This window comes from Trachemys scripta, chromosome 21 (genome assembly GCF_013100865.1).
Source record: "Trachemys scripta elegans isolate TJP31775 chromosome 21, CAS_Tse_1.0, whole genome shotgun sequence".
Classification (NCBI taxonomy): Eukaryota; Metazoa; Chordata; order Testudines; family Emydidae; genus Trachemys; species Trachemys scripta.
Window position 1 is genome coordinate 2,494,626 of NC_048318.1, and position 22,827 is coordinate 2,517,452.

The 22,827-nt window shown below is 46.0% G+C and overlaps 1 protein-coding gene across 1 annotated transcript in view; it reads left to right on the forward strand.

Annotated features, from left to right (window-relative positions):
* The window catches only part of DDX25 (DEAD-box helicase 25), a 54,197-nt gene that overhangs the window by 9,971 nt on the left and 21,399 nt on the right, over positions 1–22,827 (forward strand). The window contains exons 2-6 of the mRNA XM_034754601.1: positions 1,685–1,751; positions 4,716–4,766; positions 11,828–11,963; positions 13,542–13,634; positions 17,325–17,427. Coding sequence (XP_034610492.1) covers positions 1,685–1,751; positions 4,716–4,766; positions 11,828–11,963; positions 13,542–13,634; positions 17,325–17,427 — 450 coding nt within the window. The remainder of the gene's footprint in view (positions 1–1,684; positions 1,752–4,715; positions 4,767–11,827; positions 11,964–13,541; positions 13,635–17,324; positions 17,428–22,827) is intronic.

Genomic DNA, 22,827 nt, shown 5'->3' on the forward strand with positions numbered 1-22,827 from the left:
TCCCTGTTATCCCATTTCCTGTCCTCCTCAATCCCCAGTCCCACCTCAATCGCCATTACTGCATCCCCCTGTTACCCCATCGCCTGTCCTCAGTCCACCGTTACCCCCGTCCCACCTCAATCCCCGTTACCCCATCCCCGTTACTCCATTGCCTTTCCCCCTCAATCCGCTGTTACTGCCTGTCCCACCTCAATCCCTGTTACTCCATCGCCTGTCCCCCTCAATCCTCTGCCCCATCTCAATCCCTGTTACCCCATTGCATGTTCCCCTTCAATCCCCCGTTACCCCCATCCCACCTCAATCCCTGTTACCCCATCTCCCTCTTCAATCCCCTGCCCCACCTCAATCCCTGTTACCCCATCTCCCTCTTCAATCCCCTGCCCCACCTCAATCCCTGTTTCCGCATTGCCTGTCCCCCTCAATCCCCAGTGCCACCTCAATCCCCATTGCCCCATCCCCCTGTTACTCCATCTACTGTCCCCCTCAATCCCTATTACCCCATCCCCCTGTTACGCATTGCCTCCTCCCTCAATCCCCCGTTACACCCTGTCCCACCGTAATCCCTGTTACCCCATTCCCCTGTTACCCCATCGCCTGTCCCCCTCAATCCTCTGCCCCACCTCAATCCCTGTTATGCCATTGCCTGTCCCCCTCAATCCTGCATCCTACCTCAATCCCCGTTACCCCATCCCCCTTTTACCCCATCGCCTGTGCCCCTGAATCCCCCGTTACCTCCGTCCCACCTCAATCCCCATTACCCCATCCCCCTTTTACCCTATTGCCTGTCCCCCTCAATCCGCTGCCCCACCTCAATCCCCATTACTCTGTCTCCCTTCAATCCCATTACCCCTTTTCCCTGGTAAACTCTGTCCTCCTTAATCCTCATTACCCCATTATCTCCCTGCTACTCCATTGTGTGCCCCCCCCCTCAATCCCCGTTACTCTGTCTCCCTCCAATCCCATTACCCCGTTAAGATTTGTCCTCCTTATTCCTCTTTACCCCCATCTCCCTGTTACCCTATTGTCTGTCCCCTGTTACCCCATCCCCCTGTCTCCCTGTCCCCCCTCAATCCTTGTTACCCCTGTCACCCCCTGTCCTCAATCCCTGTTACTCTGTCCCCTGTTACCTCATTACCTGTCTCCATTACTTGTCCCCCTGTTACTCTATGTCCCCCTCAATCCCTGTTACCCCCATCACCCCCTGCCCTCAATTCCCGTTACTCCATCCCCAGTTACCTCAGTGCCTGTCCCCATTACCCCGTCCCTCTGTTACCCCCAGTCCTCCTCAATCCCTCTTACCCCATCCCCCTGCTACCTCATTACCCTGTCCTCCTCAATCTCCATTACCATGTCCCCCTGTTACCCCGTCTCTTGTACCTCTGTTACCCCTGTCCCCCCTCCCATAATTACCCCCTCTTAAGCCCTGTTCCCCCTCCTCTGTTACCCCGTTCCCGGTTACCCCGTCACCTGTCCCCCCAACCGTTACCCACATCCCCTCTCCTGTTACACCCTGTTCCCCCTTCCCTGTTATCCCCATCCCCCTGCTGCTCCATTACCCCACCACCACCCCAGTCCCCACGCTTGTTACCCCCAATCTCCCCTCTGCTTATCCCCACCCCCTGTTGTTCTTTTCCCCCTCAACCCCCATTGCCCCTGCCCTGCTCATGTCCCTTCTCCCTTCCAGTTTTCTGGACTCTGCACCCCCTGGAAGAGCCTCAGGGGCATCAGGAATGCCAGTTTCCCCACCCTAGGTAAGGGTCCGGCTGAGGATCGCACCCTTAAGTGAGCATTGGCTATACGAGTGGGGTGCTGCTCCATGGCACCCAAAGTGGGTCTCCACCTGTTCCACAGCGGATAGTAAAAGGAAAGGGTGTTTCTTAGCTGCCCCCTTTACATTCCCCATCAGGACAGTGACAGCTTTTGTAGACAAAGGCCATGAAAGTTAATGCAGAGTAAAGCAGGGTGTGAATTTAAAGAAGAATAGCTGTTTCTGAATACCTTCCTGTGTACATGCTCTTATTCTAGAATAATAGTGCCTTATTCCGAATTAATTTAAATAACTTCCAAATGAATTAAGCTAATTTGGAGTAAAGCACACTTATTCGTGAATACTCCTGGCCACATATGGAGTTACTAAGGAATAGCTAATTGGAATAACTCCCTGTGTAGACTGCCCCAACAGTGTCCACATGTTGAGTTAATCAGGAATAGCTGATACTGTCCTTTGGATTTGGCTCTCAGTACACCTTCCACTTCTTTTAGCTTTCTCTTGGTAGTGTAAGTAACATTTCCTCTGTCATTGGTGGCTCAGTCTCCAAATATTCAACTGATTTCCAAGTCGTCTATGTTATTCGTTAGGTATGGGACAGCCCCTTCAGAAGTGCAGTCTTCTGTGTGGGAACAGCATCTCTGTTCTCCTTGTACTATTAGAAGCATCTGTGTTCTCCTTGTGCTTTGCACTGTGCATTCTTCAGACATGCCACCTGGTGACCTCTTGGTTTTGTTGTTCAGTTCCTTATTTCTTGTGAGGCACGATAATTTGCACCACACGGTGGTAATGTCGGCTTCCTTTCAGTGGGCTCTGCTTCCTTTCATCCTTCATCCAGTGAACCAGGGTTAAGAGCCCTGCTCTTTGGATTCTGATCATGTACAAGCCACTTGGAAGTTTCCCAAGATTTTGGTTTGATTTTTCCCATATTTATTGTTGCATCCTATGTCATGTAACTGCAGGTGTTTTCAGTATCTATATAACTGTGCAATCCTTTAATGACTCTCATGAAACTCTTGGAGTATTGAGTAATCTCACTAAGATCTTGGACTATTGCAATGACTCTTGTGGCAGTATGCATAAAAATTATCTCCTTTATCAAATTTAAATTTATTCTCTTCCAATTTCATGGGATGTCCTTTTGTTCTTGTATTATAAGAAAGGGTAAATAGAAGTGCTTTTACCTACTCTATACCAGTGTCATTCTTGTCCTCTCGTCTTTGTCTCTTTTCTAAATGAAGTAGTCCTAATCATTTCAATCTCTCATATGGAAATCTTTCCATTCTTCTTAGATATTAAACTTTTAAAAACTTTAAATTTGAAGTGACTCTCTACTTGCAGGGTATAAATCTGTAAGATCCTCAAAGTTTTGATTTTTAAAAGTACAGTATACTTTGTCTTGTGTAAAATGTGCTGGCTTCTGACTAGCTGTATCTTTTAAAATCTTGGCTTGTGAATAATTGTTGGCTATCCAATAATCAGCCTGGCACACAGAATCATAGGACTGGAAGGGACCTTGAGAGGTCATCTAGTCTAGTCTCCTGCACTTGTGGCAGGACTAAGTATTATCTAGACCATTCTTGACAGGTGTTTGTCTAACCTGCTCTTAAAAATCTCCAATGATGGAGATTCTACAACCTCCCTGGGCAATTTATTCCAGTGCTTAACCACCCTGACAGGAAGTTTTTCCTAATGTCCAACCTAAACCTCCCTTGCTGCAATTTAAGCCCATTGCTTCTTGTCCTATCCTCAGAGGCTAAGAAAAACAATTTTTATCCCACCTCCTTGTAACAACCTTTTATGTACTTGCAAACTGTTATCATGTCCCTTCTCAGTCTTCTCTTTTCCAGACTAAACAAATCCAGTTTTTTCAATCTTCCCTCATAGGTCATGTTTTCTAGATCTTTAATTATTTTTGTTGCTCTTCTCTACACTCTTTCCAATTTGTCCACATATTTCCTGAAATGTGGTGCCCAGAACTGGACACAATACTCCAGTTGAGACCAAATCAGCACAGAGTAGCACGGAAGAATTACTTCTCTTGTCTTGTTTACAACACTCCTGCTGATACACCCAGAATGATGTAGCTGTTTTTGCAACAAGGTTACACTGTTGACTCATATTTAGCTTGTGGTCCACTATGACCCCCAGATCCCTTTCCGCAGTACTCCTTTCTAGGCAGTCATTTCCCATTTTGGATGTGTGCAACTGATTGTTCCTTCCTAAATGGAGTACTTTGCATTTGTCCTTATTGAATTTCATCCTATTTACTTTAGACTATTTCTCCAGTTTGTGCAGATATCTCTGAATTTTAATCCTATCCTCCAAAGCACTTGCATCCCCTCCCAGCTTGGTATCGTCCACAGACTTTGTAAGTGTACTCTCTATGCTATTATTTAAATCATTGTTGAAGATATTGAACAGAACCGGACCCAGAACTGATCCCTGCGGACCCCACTCATTATGTCCTTCCAGCATGATAGTGAACCACTGATAACTACTCTCTGAGAATGGTTTTCCAACCAGTTTTACACCCACCTTATAGTAGCTCATCTAGGTTGCATTTCCCTAGTTTGTTTATGAGAAGGTCATGCGAGACAGTATCAAAAGCTTTACTAAAGTCAAGATATACCCCGTCTGTCGCTTCCCCCCATCCACAAGGCTTGTTACCCTGTCAAAGAAAGCTATCAGGTTGGTTTGGCACAATTTGTTCTTGACAAATACATGCTGAATGTTACTTATCACCTTATTATCTTCTAGATGTTTGCAAATTGATTGGTTAATTATTTGCTCCATTATCTTTCCGGGTACAGAAGTTAAGCTGACTAGTCTGTAATTCCATGGGATGTCCTTATTTCCCTTTTTATATTGTCTGTTATTTAATATAAAAGTATTGTATTGTATGCTTGTACATTCAATGTAAGTTTTGTGACTTTCTTTCCTTAAGGGAAAAAATATGCAAGTTCTGGAGAAGAGGAGGATAAGGAAGATGATAAAGGTGGGATCACAAAACTTTTTCAAGCTCTGCTTGATTAAAGGAGCACTGCCATGTCTATTCAGCTTATAATTAGGATCTACTGGCTACGATTTGGTCTTGTGGGTGTGTGTACAATGACTCCACCTGTCTGCTCCCTTTGAGTGATCAGGCAGTGTCAATAAAACATACAAGAGCTCTGCTTTCTCAGTCCTTCAGAGGACAGGGTTCTTTCCTTTTCGATTCATTGTTTGCTCACGTTAGTGGCACATCTGGAAAGAGTGGAGAGGATAGTGGGATGTCTTTACAAAGGCACCCATGTTAGTCAAACGATTTAATCACACTGTTAAACAATAATAGGATACCGATTTAAATTCAGCATGTCCTCTGGAATGGTTGAAGCATGAAGGGGCATATGAATGTTAGCATATCTGGCACGTAAATACCTTGCAATGCTGGCTACAACAGTGCCATACAAACCTTTGTTCTCACTTTCAGGTGACGTAAATAAGAAATCGGCAGCATTCTCTCCCGTAAATATAAACAAACTTGTTTGTCTTAGTGATTGGCTGAACAAGAAGTAGGACTGAGTGGACTTGTAGGCTCTAAAGTTTTGTTTTTATGTGCAGTCATGTAAAAAAAAATTCTACATTTGTAAGTTGCACTTTCATGATAAAGAGCTCGCACTACCATACTTGTATGAGGTGAATAGAAAAATACTATTTCTTTTATTTACCTTTTTTACAGTGCAAATATTTGTAATCAAAAATAATATAAAGTGAGCACTTTGTATTCTGTGTTGAAATTGAAATTAATATATTTGAAAATGTAGAAAAATATCCAAAATACTTATAATAAATTTAAATTAGTATTCTGTTATTGTTAAGAAGTGCAATTAAAACTGTGATTAATAGCAACTTTATCTAGTTAGTTTGTTTTGCATTAATTGCTTGCGTTAACAGCAATTAATTGACAGCCCTAGTCACAAGGTATTATATAAAAAGAAGAACAGGAGTACTTGTGGCACCTTAGAGACTAACAAATTTATTAGAGCATAAGCTTTCGTGGACTACAGCCCACTTCTTCGGATGCATATAGAATGGAACATATAATGAGGAGATATATATACACACATACAGAGAGCATAAACAGGTGGGCCTCTCAGATTGGTAAGACAACTCCCACCTGTTTATGCTCTCTGTATGTGTGTATATATATCTCCTCATTATATGTTCCATTCTATATGCATCCGAAGAAGTGGGCTGTAGTCCACGAAAGCTTATGCTCTAATAAATTTGTTAGTCTCTAAGGTGCCACAAGTACTCCTGTTCTTCTTTTTGCGGATACAGACTAACACGGCTGTTACTCTGAAAGGTATTATATACTTATCACTCCATAAATGTACACAGTACTGTAAAAGGCATAGAAAAAACATAGTCCCTGCTCCAAAGAGCTTACAGTCTAACAGACAAGACGTGGAATGCAAATGAGACAAAACCTCTTAAATTGTACTTTTGTTACAGTCCTTATTTATGGAATAGGCTAAGTTTCTATAACCAAAGTTAAAGGTGTATTCTGATTAATTACCATTGGTTAAAGATAGATTCTGCTTACTTTTGCTCTCCCGTTGTCAAAAGGTGTTCTCAAATTCAACTATCAGAGGGTAGCCGTGTTAGTCCTTATCTACAAAAACAAGGAGTCTGGTGGCACCTTAATTCAACGAGATTCTTATTAACTTCTGGTCTTAAACTTTTTTATATTGCTTCTGTACACTTTCTAGCAGCTGCTGTTTCACCTCAGAAGTGACTGCTGTTCAGTGCTGCATGAAGTGAAGTGATTCCTGGTGAAGTGAAGTGTAGTTTGTATAATCAAGTATTTTGGGTTTCATTTAGATGAAAGGTGCTATATAAAAGTGAAATTGACATTGAGATCAGTAGGGAAAGTGAAAATGACATTCTTAAAGCAAGATGAAATTGGTCTTGTTACTCTTCAGTGTCCGTGTTACTCTGCATCAGAAAGAGGGCTTTTTGAGAAATACATTTCTTGATTATGTTTTTCGTAACTCTAATCCCTTAATACTGTAATTGCCAATTTAGGTCTGTATTGTGCATTGTGATCTGTGTGGGCTGAGCCCCATTGAAGTCACTAGGGCTCTCTATGTGGCAAATCGCCTTCACAACTCTGTAGGTTACAAATGTATATAGCCTACTTGTTGATGAGGTATATTATCATTGGAAAATATGTTTATTTCATCATAATGTTTGTTACAGGTGGAGCTTGCAGTGCCACCAACTGCCTTTTTGTTCTGTGTTTGTATGGCACCTAGCACAATGGGGTCCTTGTCCATGACGAAGGCTCCTCGGTGCTACGACAATACAAATAAGAAACATAATAATTAAGGTTGCCCGATACTTCCCATTGTAAGACCCTGTTTTCAGATGGTTATAGCTTTGCCAAACTTTAACCATTTGGGCTGAAACTTTCCATGTTGGGTATCTGCTTCAGGCTGAGTTATTTTTGGAAAGTTTTAGCTAAAATGGTGTAGCCATTTCTGAGAACAAGGTTATGGAAAAATACATTATTTTGCTATATTCTGTTTGTTACAACTGTTTTGCTGAGAAGTTTAGTGCCCTGTAATTTAGAGCAGGGACTTGAAATCTGGCAGGGGGAATAGCCTTTGTGTCAGGGATGTGCCTTTTGCTGTTCCCATGAACGTGTGCCCAAATGCAGCCAAGTTATGAGCCATTGAAAAATCTCCTTGCATGTGCTCAGTAGACTTGTTGGAGCTTCTTACATAAATTCTGCAAAGATTTTGTGTGCATTGAGCATGTTCCAGCCCAGGGCTCCCTACAATTGCTGCACCTGGCTGCTGCAGGCTGGGGTGGGATCAGGCACTGGATCTGAGAGCAGGAGATGGCCTGATCTGTGCTCAATGATACCCCATTGGCGCTCAGGCAGCATGGAGAAGGAAAGTGTCTGACTGAATTAGAGGAGGCAATAGCCAGACCAGAGTGGTGGCAGGGAGTGGATTGGGACAAGGAGTCTTGGGGGTGGGGGTAGAGAAACTAAGACTTGGAGTTGTCAGGGTAAGGAGACTGTGACTGGTTGGGCAAGGAGACTTGGAGATGTGGGAGGAGACTGGACATGGATTTGGGAGCAGGGAGACTTGGAGTGGGGAAGAACCCCGGGAGGGGAGACTCATTTGATGGGGAGCTGGGTGCAGGGCGAGAACTGGACTGACTGGGCAAAAAGATTGGAACAAGGAGATGGAAAAGAGATGGAGATTGGATGAGGAACCAGGAGGGGGAGACTGAGAGCCATGGGGGAAATTGAGATGGGGAGGGACAAGTGGAGGTTGGGGCAGTGAAACAGATTGGGTGAGGAGCCAGGAGTGGGGAACTGGGACTGGATGGGAAAGAAGGCTGGGGGTGGGAGTGAGGGAGAGACTGGGACTCAGAGCCCTGAGGAGGAGATTAGGACTGTCTGGGCAAGGAGATTCAGACAGGGATGTGGAGTATGGGACTATCCTGAGGAGCCAGGGGTGAGGAAGAAACAGGACTGGAACAGGGGCAGATTAGAGGGGACTTGGCAGAATAGGTCAAAAGCTTGGGGGACACAGGGAGAAGGGTCCCACTAGAGAACACTCCCCATAGAATCTGGAATAAACCAAGAATTCCTAAGTTTTGCCATTCCTCTGCTGTCAGCAAATATCTGTGAAACCCTCTGGCAAAGTGTCTCATCACTCTCTATTGCTGGTCCGCATAGACTCTGACAACCTTACTGCTGTCACTCACCCCATTAGCTCAAGTGATCGTATCCTACTTTTTTCCACCTATGAAAATTTTGATTAAATGACTTGCCCAGCATCACATAGGAACTCTGTGCTAGAGGCAGGGATAGGATCCAGTTCCCCAGGGTAGCATTCAACTGCTTTAACCCTGAGACAATCCTTTCTCTTCCTGCAATTCCCTGCCTCGTTCACTCACCCCTTCCAGTTTCGGCAATAAATGCGGCAGGGGTCCAACAGACAAACTTCTTTGCTACACAACTATGATTTGTCCCAGAGCGGGTCCATCCTGTGCACTGAATGGGGCAGGGGTCCTGTGGGGAAAAATAGTGTGGGATTACGTGGCAGAATTCAATTATAATATAAATTCAACGAATAATATAGAAGTTTATTTGTAAGCCCTTTTTTCTTTTTCTCAATTTAAATGTTCACATTTGAGGGAAATTATGGGATGAGGGTATGACAATTATTTAAGGAGAGTAGACATTAAGATTCAAAAAGTTAAATCATTACCGTTAAAACACAAATTGTCAACATCACATTTCAAAATATAGACAGTAAATATCCTTAAATCAAACTCTTAAGTTCTCAAGCAGCATTTTTCTTGCTTAGCCTGTCTGTAAATTTTGTTTAATATTGATAGAAATATTTTTTGTTGCTTTGTGTGTGTACAGTGAAATCGATGTTTACCGATTAAAAATCTAATCCTTCCAAGCCAAATCATAACGCATACACAGAAGGCGGGAGGGTGAATCATGTTTGCCCTGGCCCTCTGAATTCTGTCATTTCCTAACTTTTGAGTGCTTCACTTTGCAACCTTAACATTCTTTTAATGGTGGATTTTGTGTGTAATTTTCTAGGTTTAAAAAAAAAAAAATCCATCATGTGCAATCATACTGACATCAACGTACGCCATCAGCAGGTTGGAATCTTAGATCTGGTGCACTGGAAAGGGATGGGACAGTTTGCTAGTGGGTTTCACAGTTATTTGCTGACAGCAGAGAAACGGAAGTACTTGGTTCTATTCTGGATTCTAAAGGTCGCACACCCTTCTGCCTCTTTCCGAAGCTTTTGATCCTTTCTGCCTGATTCCCTATAACATGTCTTTGACTTAGTGCTATTTTTCCTCACCCTGGCTCCTCATCCCAGACTGTCCCCATGCCCACTCAGTCCTAATCTCCTTTTCATGGCTTCCCATCCTAGCCTCAGTTTCTTCTTCCCACTTTCCCCCCCCCCCCCCAAATCCTTGTCACCAGTGTCCTTGCCCAACCAGTCCCATTCCCTCCCCTGGCTCCTCACCCAATCTGTCTCCCCTTTCCTCCAGTCATGTCCCCTACTCCCTTTCCCCCCCACTGACTCCCAGTCTAAGGCCATGGCTCCTCTACAAACTTGTGCTAGCATAGCTCTATCATCAGGAAAAAGAAGAACAGGACTAACAAATTTGTTAGTCTCTAAGGTGCCACAAGTACTCCTGTTCTTCTTTTTGCGGATACAGACTAACACGGCTGTTACTCTGAAATCTATCATCAGGGTGTGAAGAGGTGCTGGAAAAAGCTCCAGAGGTGCTGGAGAAAGTTATAGTGGCAGAAGCACAATTTTGATATTATATCTGCATCCACACTAGGAGCGCTTTGCTGGTATGGTATACCAACAGAGCCTTCCAAGTATAGATCTGACCACAACCTCTCTCTCTTGGCTCCTCATCCAACCTTAGTATTCCTCCGTCCCTTCCCCAACTGCTTGCCCCGGTTTCTTTGTCCAGTCAGTCTCACTTCTCCTCCCCCCCCCCCCCCCCCGCCCCCAGTGCATCAGATCTGTCACAGGGGGACTAAATTCACATTGCACAGGCAAGCTTAAATCTGGCATTTCCTAACTTTTCGGTGCTTGACTTCGCAAACTTTACATTTTTACATATTTTTTGTGTAACTTTAAATCAGTTGTCTAGCCACTGAATGATCTTATTTTCCTCTCTGATGCATGTGTCCAAATGCTCATTAACATCAATAAGAGTTACACTGTGATGGAAGATTAGACCCTTAATGTAGGTCCTTCATAAGCAAAGTTTCACCTATGTGCTATGCTAGGAATATCAGACTTGTGCAACTGTATACATGCTTTTTGCATATAGCTGTGTCCTAAGCAGTATCCCTTTTAAATATTTGCTGCTTGTTAAAAAAAACCAAGGCCTGGAGTTGGAGTAAAGCTTATTCTGGCACTAAGCACATTGACTCACCTAAGAATTGGTTGTGGTTCATTACCGCTCAAGTGATCTGAACAGCATGAAACTAGAATGACTTTAAGGGCTTGTCTACACGTGAAACTATTCAGGACAGCTCTTTCTGAATAACTCTATGTGTGAATGTTTTTATTCTGCAATATTAGTTTTAATGTATTTTTTGAATGACTATAAAGCTAGGATCCCTGGGCATGGACCAGGACCCCATTGTTCTGATGCTGTATAAACACAGAATAAAAAGACTGTCTATGCCCCAAGGAGCTTATAAAATCTAAGAGTCAACTGGGGAGTACAAGGAAAAGTGAGACAATATTGGTGAACATGATAGGCAGTGGTCTCTCCACACATAGTCAGTAATGGCTCCATTTGTAGACAAACCCGAACATTATTCAAGTCCTTAATGTTGAAAATGGAGGGGGGGGGGTGGAACCATTTAATTGATTACATTGAAAGCTCTTTACATTTTTTTCATTTCAAAACGAAACCAAAGTGCATTGCAATAAAAAAGAAGAAAGGGCAAGATCCAGTGAATCTACAAAGGAATGTCATGGACAGCACAAGGTCTCTGGGGTGGAAGAGGCAGGGAAGAGCACATTGGCCTCTTCTCGAGGAGGGCTTTGGGGGTGCATTAAGAATCTTGGGGGGCGGGGTAAGAGTTCATTTGAGTTAAATGGAGTTTGCAACGTGAGCTATATTGGGCCAGGGAGTCTCTCATATTAGCCTGGGGAAGCACAACAGGTTTACAAATTAAGATGGGGTAGACTTAAATATTTGGCTGGGCTACAGGGGGTGGCACAGTGTTTTCTTTTTCCTCAAAGTGGGCATGTCTAGGGTTGCAATAATTCCATTGTTTGAGACAAAGCTAGGTCGGTCCCATCATACTTTGCCACCTTGTGTGTGTTGACTTCATTTTTTTTCGTTCTTGGGGCTTGTGTTTACTTTTTTGTTTTAAAAACACTATTTCTAGCACTTACGAGAATTAAGCTGTGACTTTTATACAGCCTGCCAGGTATGGTGATCTGTTCCCTTTCTTTTTTTTTTTTTCCTTCCATGCTCATGTAGTGGATTTAGCAGAAAATTCCCTTTTAAACAAGCTTATCCGGAAGTCTCTGGTAGAATCCAATCATCATGTTGAAGTCCTGCAGCGAGATCCCAGCTCCCCTCTCTTCTCAGTAAAAACCTTTGAAGAACTGCATCTGTGAGTAACTGGGACAGAACTACACACTGAAAAAGGGCAGTCAGGTCAATGGGCCAGTAGTAATTACGTGGGGGTTTTAGTCATGTTCTGTCACACAGTCTCCTTTGAATTTGGGAGTGATAGTACAATACAGTAAAAATCAAATACAGCTAAAATGGGGAAGACACGCAGACATACATTGAAGGGTTCATCCGTTCCACTGTAGTGTGATCTTGTGAGACTAACATGTCCTGGTACCATATCCAAAAAACACATTGAAACACGATTCTAATCCACCCATATTTTAACACTGATTTTTAGATGCCATAGCTATAGACACCTTAAAGAGTTTTTCCTTTCCATACTGGCAAGAAAAAAAAAAAATCTATAGCTATAATGAAAACTGTTTTTAATGTAGGTAAATATATAGACTAAAATAGTTCCTAAACATGGTTTAAGCATGTCAGTCTTTCCACACAACTATGATCCGACCATATTACAACATGGATTTTCACTGATGTTTCCTAACCACATTTAAACATGGTTATTTTTGTGGTGTACCCAGGCCCTGATTAGGATTAGATGCAAGATTTCCAAGGGAAGGTGTATAGGAAATGATGGTGTTATGCCAACAGATGAGTCTTCCTTCTGTCTGCTGGACTAGAGCCACAGCAAGGAACAGTTAGAACAAGTCTAAATAAGCTTTAAAACCAAAACATGCTGATAATATGCTGCAAAAGATCTTGTAGTGATACCTCTCCCAAGAGCATGTGTGGTACCTGTGACAGTGTGTTGGGTTTGGTCAATATTTTATATTTCCTAATAGAAGATGGATTGGGCAATAATTTGTTTCATGGTAAAGGACATAAAATAAATGGTAAAAGGTCACACCTAATTGCTTTCCTTAACAGAATTGGGGATTGGTTGAATACAGCAAGTGGGGCTAAGATGTTTAGCATGTGAGAGACGGATATCAAACATTGGTAAAGCATCTTTGTATCCTCAGTGGCCCATCTCTTAAAGAATGCAGAGTCCCCCAAACCCTACTGAGTGCGTGAGTAATTGGATAAAACTGGTTTGGAAGGTAGGGTGGCAACCCTGGATTGTGGTTGGGGTACCCTATCTATCTCTCTGGACTTGACAGCAGGGGCTGACTCTGACAAGAGACTGTCAGACAGAACAGGTCTTGCTTTTTAGACATTAAGATCGTTTTTCCTCTGACTCAACTGAGAATGTCCTATCCAGTTCAGCTAGATAGGTTAAGCTAACCATCGCTTTTGTTTTAACTCCATTTTCTCTTGGCTTTTAATAAACCTTGTTTTTTTTACAAATACTCTTATCAGTAATTTCACATGCCTGAATGTCCTACTCAAGTTCCCGGACTGGAGAAAAAGACATGAGAAAAATCCCGTAACACATTTTATTTAGTAGGATTTGGAAATCTAATCATAGGTATGTTATGACCATATCTCAGATGAGGGTACACGGTAGACTACATTCTTTGGAAAGGAGTATGCAGCCTAAAACATTTTGAAAGCACTGTCCTAGGGCATCTCATCACTTGCTTGTAAATAGTTTGATTTTTTCCTGGTTTGGCAGGAAGAAAGAGTTATTACAGGGGATTTATGAAATGGGTTTCAACAGACCATCCAAGATACAGGAGACAGCGCTTCCTATGATGCTAGCTGACCCGTGAGTACTTGCAAAACAAGGTGTAAAACATGCTATTTGCATTTGTTCATTATTTTCATATTTCTGCCATTCTGGTCATAGACATGGTTTGACTTCTATATTTGGGGGGGCAGGGCCTGGCAGAGCAGGGCCAGCTCCACATGGAGGGGACCGAAGAGGGAGCGCCACCTCCACCCCAACTCACCTCAGCAGCCCACCCAGCCTGTCTGGGTTTGAGGGAGGGGTAGGGTGCAATAAAAAATTATAACTCTGGGGGTGGGGGGGGCAACTCAAAAAGTTTGAAAACAGCTCAGAGTGCAGGGAGCGGATAACCGGGGGTAGCTCAGGGTGCAGGCAGAGGATAGCTCAGGGCTGTGTGCTGGGAGGGCCCCCCCCCCATGGTCACTGTTCCCAGAGGGCTCTTCCAGTCCTGCAGCTGAGTTCCCCTGCCCAGGCAGCTCTTACCAGCTGTATGAACAGTCAAAGGGGGCTGGGGGCTGAGGAGCACCAGCAGGAGGAGGGGGGAGCCTCCGTGGCACCAGCCAGAGCAGCAGCCACCCTGCACTGCCTGGCTCCAGCTTCCCGCCTCTGACCTGGAGTGGGGTATCGGAGGGGTGTGTGTGGAGCTTCCCCCCTCTGCTTATGGCATTGCAGTTTGGGAGGGCAAGCCCCCCCATGTCTCCCCCAGACTCTTCCAATGCTTCTGGTTCTCCTTCTCCCTGGCTGATCATACCTGCAATGCTTAATCTCCTTCCCTGACTCCTTATGTCTTGGTGTCACACTAGATTCCATTCAGTTTTTCCCATGGCGTAGTTTGGAGAGGAGTTGGGGGGGGGGACATTGCCCTCCTGCAAATTGCAAGCTTTGGGTGACACACGGGGGGAGAGGGGACAGATTTCTGCCTTCCATTTGGCCCTGCTCCCTCCCCAAGCAAGCCCTGCTGCGCGGGACAGGCCCAAGCCCCCCTAGGGGAGCACGGAGGAATGTTTGGGCGGGGTTGGGGGAGCAGTGACACCAGGTGTTCTACGTGGCCAGGTCAGTTTCCTCATGCAGGCTGACTGCACAGCCTGGCCTCGCAACAGCAATATCCCCTCGGACACAGCCCCTCCCTGCAGCCTGAGCTACAGTCCTCCTGGCACATAGCCCCTACCTACCCGCTGCCTGTACCTGGAGCTACACCCCTGCCAGCAGCACACAGCCTCTAGCTCCCCCCTCCCTGCACCTTAAGGGGTTTTCAAACTTTTTGAGCTGAGGCCCTCCTTTTAGTTACAATTTTTGGTTGCATGTCCCTCTCCACCGCCAACCCAGAGAGGCTGGATGGCCATCAGGGGATGGAGGTGCTACTCTGTCTTAGGGCCTTGCCGTGTGGAGCTGGCCAGAGCCTCACAGAGTTGTTCAGGTCCCCCTGCCTGCATAGTCTCCAGCTGCTGGCTGTCCCAGGGATGTCTACATGGAAATAAAAGCCAGCAAGGCCATGGCTGGCCCAGGTCATCTGATTTGGGCTTGTGGGGCTCAGGCTACGGAGATAAATATCACTGTGTGGATGTTCAGCCTCGGGTTGGAGCCTGAGCTCTGAGACTCTCCACCCATGCAGGGGTCCCAGAGCTCCGGCTCCAACCCGGGCCAGAATGTTTACACAGCAGTTTTTCAGCCCCAGAGCCAGAACCTGAGCCCTACAAGCCTGAGTCAGCTGACCCTCCCAGCCCCACGATCTCAGTTAGACATTAACTCTTTCCTTCTCTCCACATCAGGAGTCTAAACACTTGTCATTATCTTCTTGATATCTCCAAAATCTGCCCATTTCTCACTTTGACCACTATAACCCTCTCCTGTTTGACCTTTCTGCCTATCACCTTTTCCCATCCTCTAGCCTGTCCAAAATGCTGCTACCAACGTAATCTTCCTCTCATCCTGCTTTGACTGGGTGTCATCTACTCCTGAGGGTATTTTGGGCCAAAAAAATTAAAATTCTGCACACACTATTTTAAAATTATACAAAATTCTGTCAACAAATTTGTCAATAAATAAACATAGAGGCTCCAGCATGCAGTGGGGAGCACAGCCACTGACTGCACAGAGGTAGATCACCCTGTGCCTGCCCTCCCACGGACATGGACTCGGTGGTAAAGTTGCACCCGACACTGATACAACGCAAGGACTGGGACTGTCCAAAAAACACCCCTGGGCTCTGCCCCTCCATGCCAAGCACACTAGATGTAGGCAGGCAGGCTCAGCCTAGCAGGATCCAAGTATGGGGGGAGCGCTTAGTGTAGGGAGATCCAGGCATGGGGTAATAGGGTTCTGTGTGGGGCGATCTGGGTGCGGGCGGCTTGGTGGGGGGGTCCAGGTGCAAGGGAGATCTGGATGAACAGGCTTTTGGGGGGGGGGGTGTTTCTGGGAGCAATCACAGTGGGACTCTGCAGGAGTGTCCAGGTCAAGTATCAGAGGGGTAGCCATGTTAGTCTGTATCCACAGGTGCTCTATGCATCCAGGTCAGTCCAGGTAAAGGTGGTTGGAGCTCAGCTGGTGGGAGGGGGTAGGGGGTCCAGGTGCTGGCTTGGTAGGGTGCGGTTCTGGGTGTTGGCTTGGTAGGGTGCGGTTCAGTAGGGTGGGAGTCTGGGTGCGGGAGGCTAGTCAGGGTGGTGCAGGTGGGGTGGGGCTTGTTGGGGTGAGGATTTGACTGTGGAGGGCGGTCTAGGTGCAGGGGTGGGGTCCAAATGCAGGGAGGTGGGGCTCAGCGCAGGGGGGGTCTGGGTGCAGGGGGGCTGCAGATGCAGAAGGTGAGGCTTGTCGGGTGTTGGTTCAGGGGAGTCAGTGGGGAGGTTCTTGGTGCAGGGGATGAGGCTTGGCAGTGCAATCTGGGTATGAGGTGGGTCTGGATGCCTGGGAGTTGGCTGGATGGGAGAGCAGCTCCCCATACAGTGACCCTTCCCCACCCCGCCATGGCTGAGGAGCAATGGGGGCAAGAAGCGGGTGTGGGGAGGTGCGGCGTTTCCTGCAGCTGGAGAGGTTTCTGGGGGTGGGTCTGACCCAGCCCTAGCCGCTCCTTGTAGGGGAAGAGGAAGTCCCGTCCTCCCCAGCCCAGTCAAGACTAGTAGCTGAGCCTGGCACAGGGCAGAAGCCACTGGCCGCAGCATCCCCAGCCCCTCCCTCCCAGTGATTTACCTCTCTGCTGGCTGCTCCAGGTGCCTGAAACAATGCACTCGTGCTGCAGGGGACTCTTGTGACTTCCCTGTCAGTCATTTTTCTGTGGGGAAGCAAAGAAATCTGGGGGGGACATGAATTCGGCACACATGCAGTGGCACAGAATTCCACCAGGAGTAGTCATCAACCCTCCACTGGCTTCCTGTCTCTCATAATATCCAGTTTGAGATACTCATCCTTTCTTTCAGGTCCTGAGTAATCTCCCATCCACCTGAATCTCTGTTCTGACTTCCTCCTGTACTTATCCCAAGTCTCTTCCCTTACTCCTCTGTCTCCCACATTCTGTTTTGTGCCTTGTTTTGTGCTGCGTGGACCTGGGACACATTTCCTGTCATCTTCTTTCTGTTTTTATAATCTACCTCTCGAGGCAATCCCTTTTTGTATATAATCCCCCCCATGTGCACACACCCTCTGTTTGGAGAACACCATGTACATTTAACAACACTACAAATGTTTTTGCAATTATAAAACCTATGCATAACTGAGTAAATTCTTATTGTTTTGCAGACCCCAAAATCTTATAGCACAGAGCCAGTCAGGGACAGGAAAAACTGCAGCTTTTGTCTTGGCCATGCTGAGCAGAGTTAATGGTGCTGAAAAATTCCCCCAGGTAATACTGGTAGAAAGTTAAGGTGATCTGGGAGCAATAGCAATATATTGTCTTTCTTAAAGGGAAACCGCTTAAAGTCACAGTTTGAATGTGTTGCTACTGTACTTGTACCATCTATATTCACTGTAGTGGGAAAGTTAAATGACTTTTCTTTTCCATTTTCTTTGGGTGACAGCACTATATATATATTATTTTTCACTGCTTCATCCGTGTAGTCGGTTTCCCCTGTTTGTTTGGGCCTGTCATGCAATTACAGGGGACAAACTTTTATTTTAAAATAGGAAGATATGATTGTAGAGGGAGACATAGGTATTTGAAATTACTTTTAACTCCATTTTAAAAAAATGAATTAGGTTTCATGTTGAGTGTTTTTATTTTCTTTTTGGGTTTTGTGATGCTGCTATATTTGTGATATGCCAGCACTTCCAGTCTAACCTCTAAAAAACCTGTTCTTTTTGTGGATACAGACTAACACGGCTGCTACTCTGAAACCAGTCTAACCTCTGTCCTTTATGTAAAATATCTTGGTTGTTCAGTCACTTTGGAACTTGATATATAGGCTGTTGGTCTGGATGCGCTTTGTAACAAAAATGGGTTTACATCTTAAGTTGTTTGCATTATAGAGCAGAAAATTGTTGAATGGTTTCAGATTAATTTTGAAAGCTCCATCTAAAAGTATAACTTACAAATATAGCATGCATATTTACTAATTGTGGCTTTAGACCAGGTTTGAAATACTTTGCATTTAAGTTTTGAGAAAACAGAGATGTTTGAAGAGCAATTACTGTGAGTTCATGATAGCTCTTTTCTGTAGTTTATTTTATAATTAAAATTCTTGTTCACCTGAATATTCTTATCGGCTCAAGTGTCACTATTGAGTTCTTCTTTGAGTGCTTGCTCATGTCCATTCCATATTAGGTGTGTGTGCTCGCCACATGCACCAGTGCTGGACGTTTTCTCCTCAGTGGTATCCGTAGGGGACCGGCTCTGGCGCCCCCTGGAGAGGCATGCAAATACCACGGTATAAGGGACGCCGCCGGCTCCCCCCACCCTCAGTTCCTTCTTGCTGCCAGTGTCGGTGCTGGAACTTCTGCTGCTTCGGCTAGCATTTTACTTTGTTCAGTGTTTTTCACGAATGTTTTCCTGTAAAATAGTTATATATAGTTAATAGTTCTCTTAGTGTTAGTTCTGGTTAGTTGGTCCTGGACGGGACTTAGCCTAGGGATGGGGCATGCCCGGTCCACAGGCTTTAAGCCATGTGATCGTTGTAAGCAGCCTGTGCCCATCAGTGACCCGCACGTTAGTTGTTTAAGGTGTCAAGGCAGCGTTTCTCAGATGTGGCCACCAGGGGCTTTTCTTGCAGCCACAGCCTCCTGGGCAGTGATTTGGGAGAGAGGGGTGGGCAAAGCAGCAGCCCCTCCCCAGGGGCCACCAGCAGTGGTTGGGCCCTGCCCCTCTCTGGAGAAATACAAGCTGGAGGAGCAGGCAGTCAGTGAGTTCTCCACGTTCCCAGGGGTGGTGTAGCTGGGCTTCAGATTTCTGGCCCTATCCCCTGGATGTCCCATTGCCCCTGGCCCCCACTGCCTCTGTAGCCACCTCCCCATCCAGGGCTTAATTTGTCCCCGGGCTTGCCGGGGCTGAGTAAGTCTGCTGTGAAAAGTGATATTAACAAACATACAAATATCACTTTTCAGTTAGCAAGTCTTAAAAAAAAAAAATGGGGTTGGGAGGGGCAAAAGAAACAAGAAAAAAGACAAGAACATTCAGAGCACCTTATTTGTGTTGCTCTTCTGTTTAGGTCCAGTAAAGAATAGGCAACTGTACATTGTTTTTATTGAGTCTGCAAAAAAAAAAAAAAACCCTACATGGATAAATTACAATGATTTGGACATGTATATGTGCATATTTATTTGTTTTTCCTAAAGTTAATTAAGTATTTTAGGAAAAATTGTTAGGGTGGCCGCCACCGGCAAGAGTTGGTGGCCGCATTCTGAGGCCACCAAAAAATTTGTTGTGAGAATCCCTGTTCTAGGTGAAGGACACGTCAGCGACAAGTGTCGCATCTGTAAATCATTTAAACCCCGAACAAAAAAGGAGAGACACAAATGTCTCAGGGCGCTCGTGATGGAGTCGGTGCTGACCCCGGCACTGTAGTAGAGGTCTGACTTGGCCCCGAACACCGCAGTGTCCGTGCGGAGCGCCCCGCTGGTGCCATCTACAAGCTGGCACTGATTCCCCCTCCCCAGCTCCGGCCAAGAAACCGAAGAGGACTGTGAGGGGAAGAGATGTCCCTGTGGGTGCTCCACTTCAGGTCAAGGTGTGTCCCAGTGCCTTCAATCGGAGATTTCAACAGCAATATCCCTATGGGCTGCGCACGCGCTGTGCCTGCCTCTCGAGCTGTCAGTGTTTGAATAGCGCGTGCACAGCCCGGGCTCCTCAGTTCCTTCTCTGCCGTCCCCGGCTAGAGATGGAGTTCAGCCGTGCTCTTTGTGATTTAGCTAGTTAGTTTGTTTCTTAGTTTATTTAGATATTAACTGTAATGACTAAAACTATTTAGGTAAGATACATTAGCTGTGTGTGTTTGTTTGTTTTTGTTTGTTTGTTCATAAAAATTAAAAAAAAAAAAACTCCGCGGTTACGGACATGCCTGGCTCCCCAGGCTTCAAGAGATGTGCCTCCTGTAATGATGCCATCCCCATCTCAGATGGTCATTCACAGTGTGTATGCTGTTTTGGGGAGTCTCATGTATCCCAAAAATGCATCCACTGTACCAAGCTGAAAGCACAGACCTGCAAGGACAGGGAGTTCAGACTTAGAATTCTCCTGTTGGAAAACTCCCTCAGACTTGCATCTGATCCTGGCCAGCAAACCTCTGTGACACCCTCCAGAGACAAAGGCAAAGCAAAAAAATGGCCAACTTCCTCCCCCCTCGGGCCACTCCTCAGGGTAGAAGTCTAAACTGGCTCTCCTGTCTCCGGCAACCGCCGCTCCGCGGCTTAGTACCTTTGACTCGGCAGGAACCTCAGGCATTCTCATAGTCCCAGCATGGCCCAGACAACCGTGGTATCCCTTTCTCACACGCATGTCGGTCAAACCACCCATCCCCCTTCCCCTGCTCAGCAACCTCCTATCACAATGCCGTGGACAGCTATTTCACCCCGACGTACAATGTCTCCTGGCTAATCAGTGGATCTCTAATGAGGAGTTAACCTGTTTGGACCAAGTGCGCACTGGCTTGCTACACAGCAGAACACACAACAAGCACACTACCTACCTGCATAAATAGAAACGGTTCACATCTTGGTGTGCTGACAAACAGACCTCTCCAGTTTCTGCCTCACTCCCAATGATACTGGATTACCTGCTACACCTTTAAACATCTGGCCTCTCCATGAGCTCACTCAAGGTCCACCTTGTGGCAATCACCGCTTTTCACTATAAGATTGACAGTGCTACAGTCTTTGCCCATCCAATCACCAAAAGGTTCCTGAAAGGTACCCAGACGTGAAACCGCCTGCTACACCCTGGGACCTACACGTAGTCCTTAAAGCCCTGATGGATAAACCCTCTGAACTAATGGCTACCTGCTCCCTTCGCCACCTATCCATGAAGACCGCCTTCCTCATAGCAATCATGTCTGCCAGACGAGTAGGAGAAATGGGAGTGCTTATGGCAGACCCTCCATATACCACATTCTTCTGTGATAAGCTCGCACCCAACACGCATCCAAAGTTCCTACCTAAGATACACTCTTCCTTTCACCTCAATGAACCTATACACCTACCAACATTTTCCACAAAACCTCACGCTAATGCCCTTGAAACAGCAGTGCACACTTTTGATGTTCGCAGAGCATTGTCCTTTTACCTGGATAGAACAAAACCGTTTAGAAAACCCCCCTGATTTTTTGTCTCCACTACTCTGCGCTCACAGGGAAACACTATCTCTACACAGAGACTTTCCAAATGGATTGCTGACTGCATACGCCTTTGTTACCAACTGAGGCAAATACATCCTCCTACATCAATTAGGACACACTCTACTAGAGCTGTCTCCACCTCCACGGCCTTTCTCCATAATGTTCTGCTGTCTGACATATGTAAGGCAGCTACCTGGGCATTGAACTTTTCCTTCGCCAATCACTATGCTCTCATCCACACTGCAGCGTCCGACACCAGAATGGGTAGAGCTGTCTTGTCAACAGCCTTCTTGCTGGATCCGAAGTCCCAACAATCCTAAGTCACCTGAAGTGGAGCACCCACAGGGACATTTCTCTCGAAGAAGAGGAGGTTACTCACCCTGTGCAGTAACTGATGTTCTTCGAGATGAGTGTCCCTGTGGGTGCTCCACTACCTGCCCTCCTCCCCTCTACTTCGGAATTCGGAACGCACTCCATTGTAGAGGAGGAACTGAGGAGCCCAGGCCGTGCACGTGCTATTCAAACACTGACAGCTTGAGAGGCAGACACAGCACATGCACGGCCTGTACGGGTACTGGTGTAGAAATTTCCGATTGAAGGTGCTGGGACGCACCTTGACCTGAAGTGGAGCACCCACAGGGACACTCATCTTGAAGAATGTCAGTTACTGCACAGGGTGAGTAACCTCTTCTTCCCGTAAGGGAAAGGGGAGGGCTGGAGGAGAGCCAAGACCTGTGTTGGACAGCTCAACACCTCTGTCAGGGAGTCGGGCCCCAGCTCAAGTCGAGAAGTCTAGCCCTTCCTGCACCATGTCTGCCACGTCGGACATTCATAGAATCATAGAATATCAGGGTTGGAAGGGACCTCAGGAGTTCATCTAGTCCAACTCCCTGCTCAAAGCAGGACCAATCCTCAACTAAATCATCCCAGCCAGGGCTTTGTCAAACCTGACCTTAAAAACCTCTAAGGAAGGAGATTTCACCACCTCCTTAGGGTAACCCATTCCAGTGCTTCACCACACTCCTAGTGAAAAAGTTTTTCCTAATATCCAACCTAAACCTCTCCCACTGCAACTTGAGACCATTATTCCTTGTTCTGTCATCTGCTACCACTGAGAACAGTCTAGATTCATCTTATTTGGAACTCCCTTTCATGTAGTTGAAAGCAGCTATCAAGTCCCCCCTCATTCTTCTGTTCTGCAGACTAAATAATCCCAGTTCCCTCAGGTTTGGAAGAGTAATGTTACAGATCATAAAGAGCTATCACTTATTGAAGTCACTATTCTCATCCATGCTGGCTAAACTACAGTTACCATATTTGAACTTTCAAAAAAGAGGACACTCTGGGGGGGTAGCCCCGCCCCCTAGCCACTCCCTCACACTTCCCGCCCCCTGACTGCCCCCCACAGAACCCCCAACCCATCCAACCCCCCCTGCTCCTTGTCCCCTGATCGCCCCCTCCCGGGACCCCTGCCCCTAACC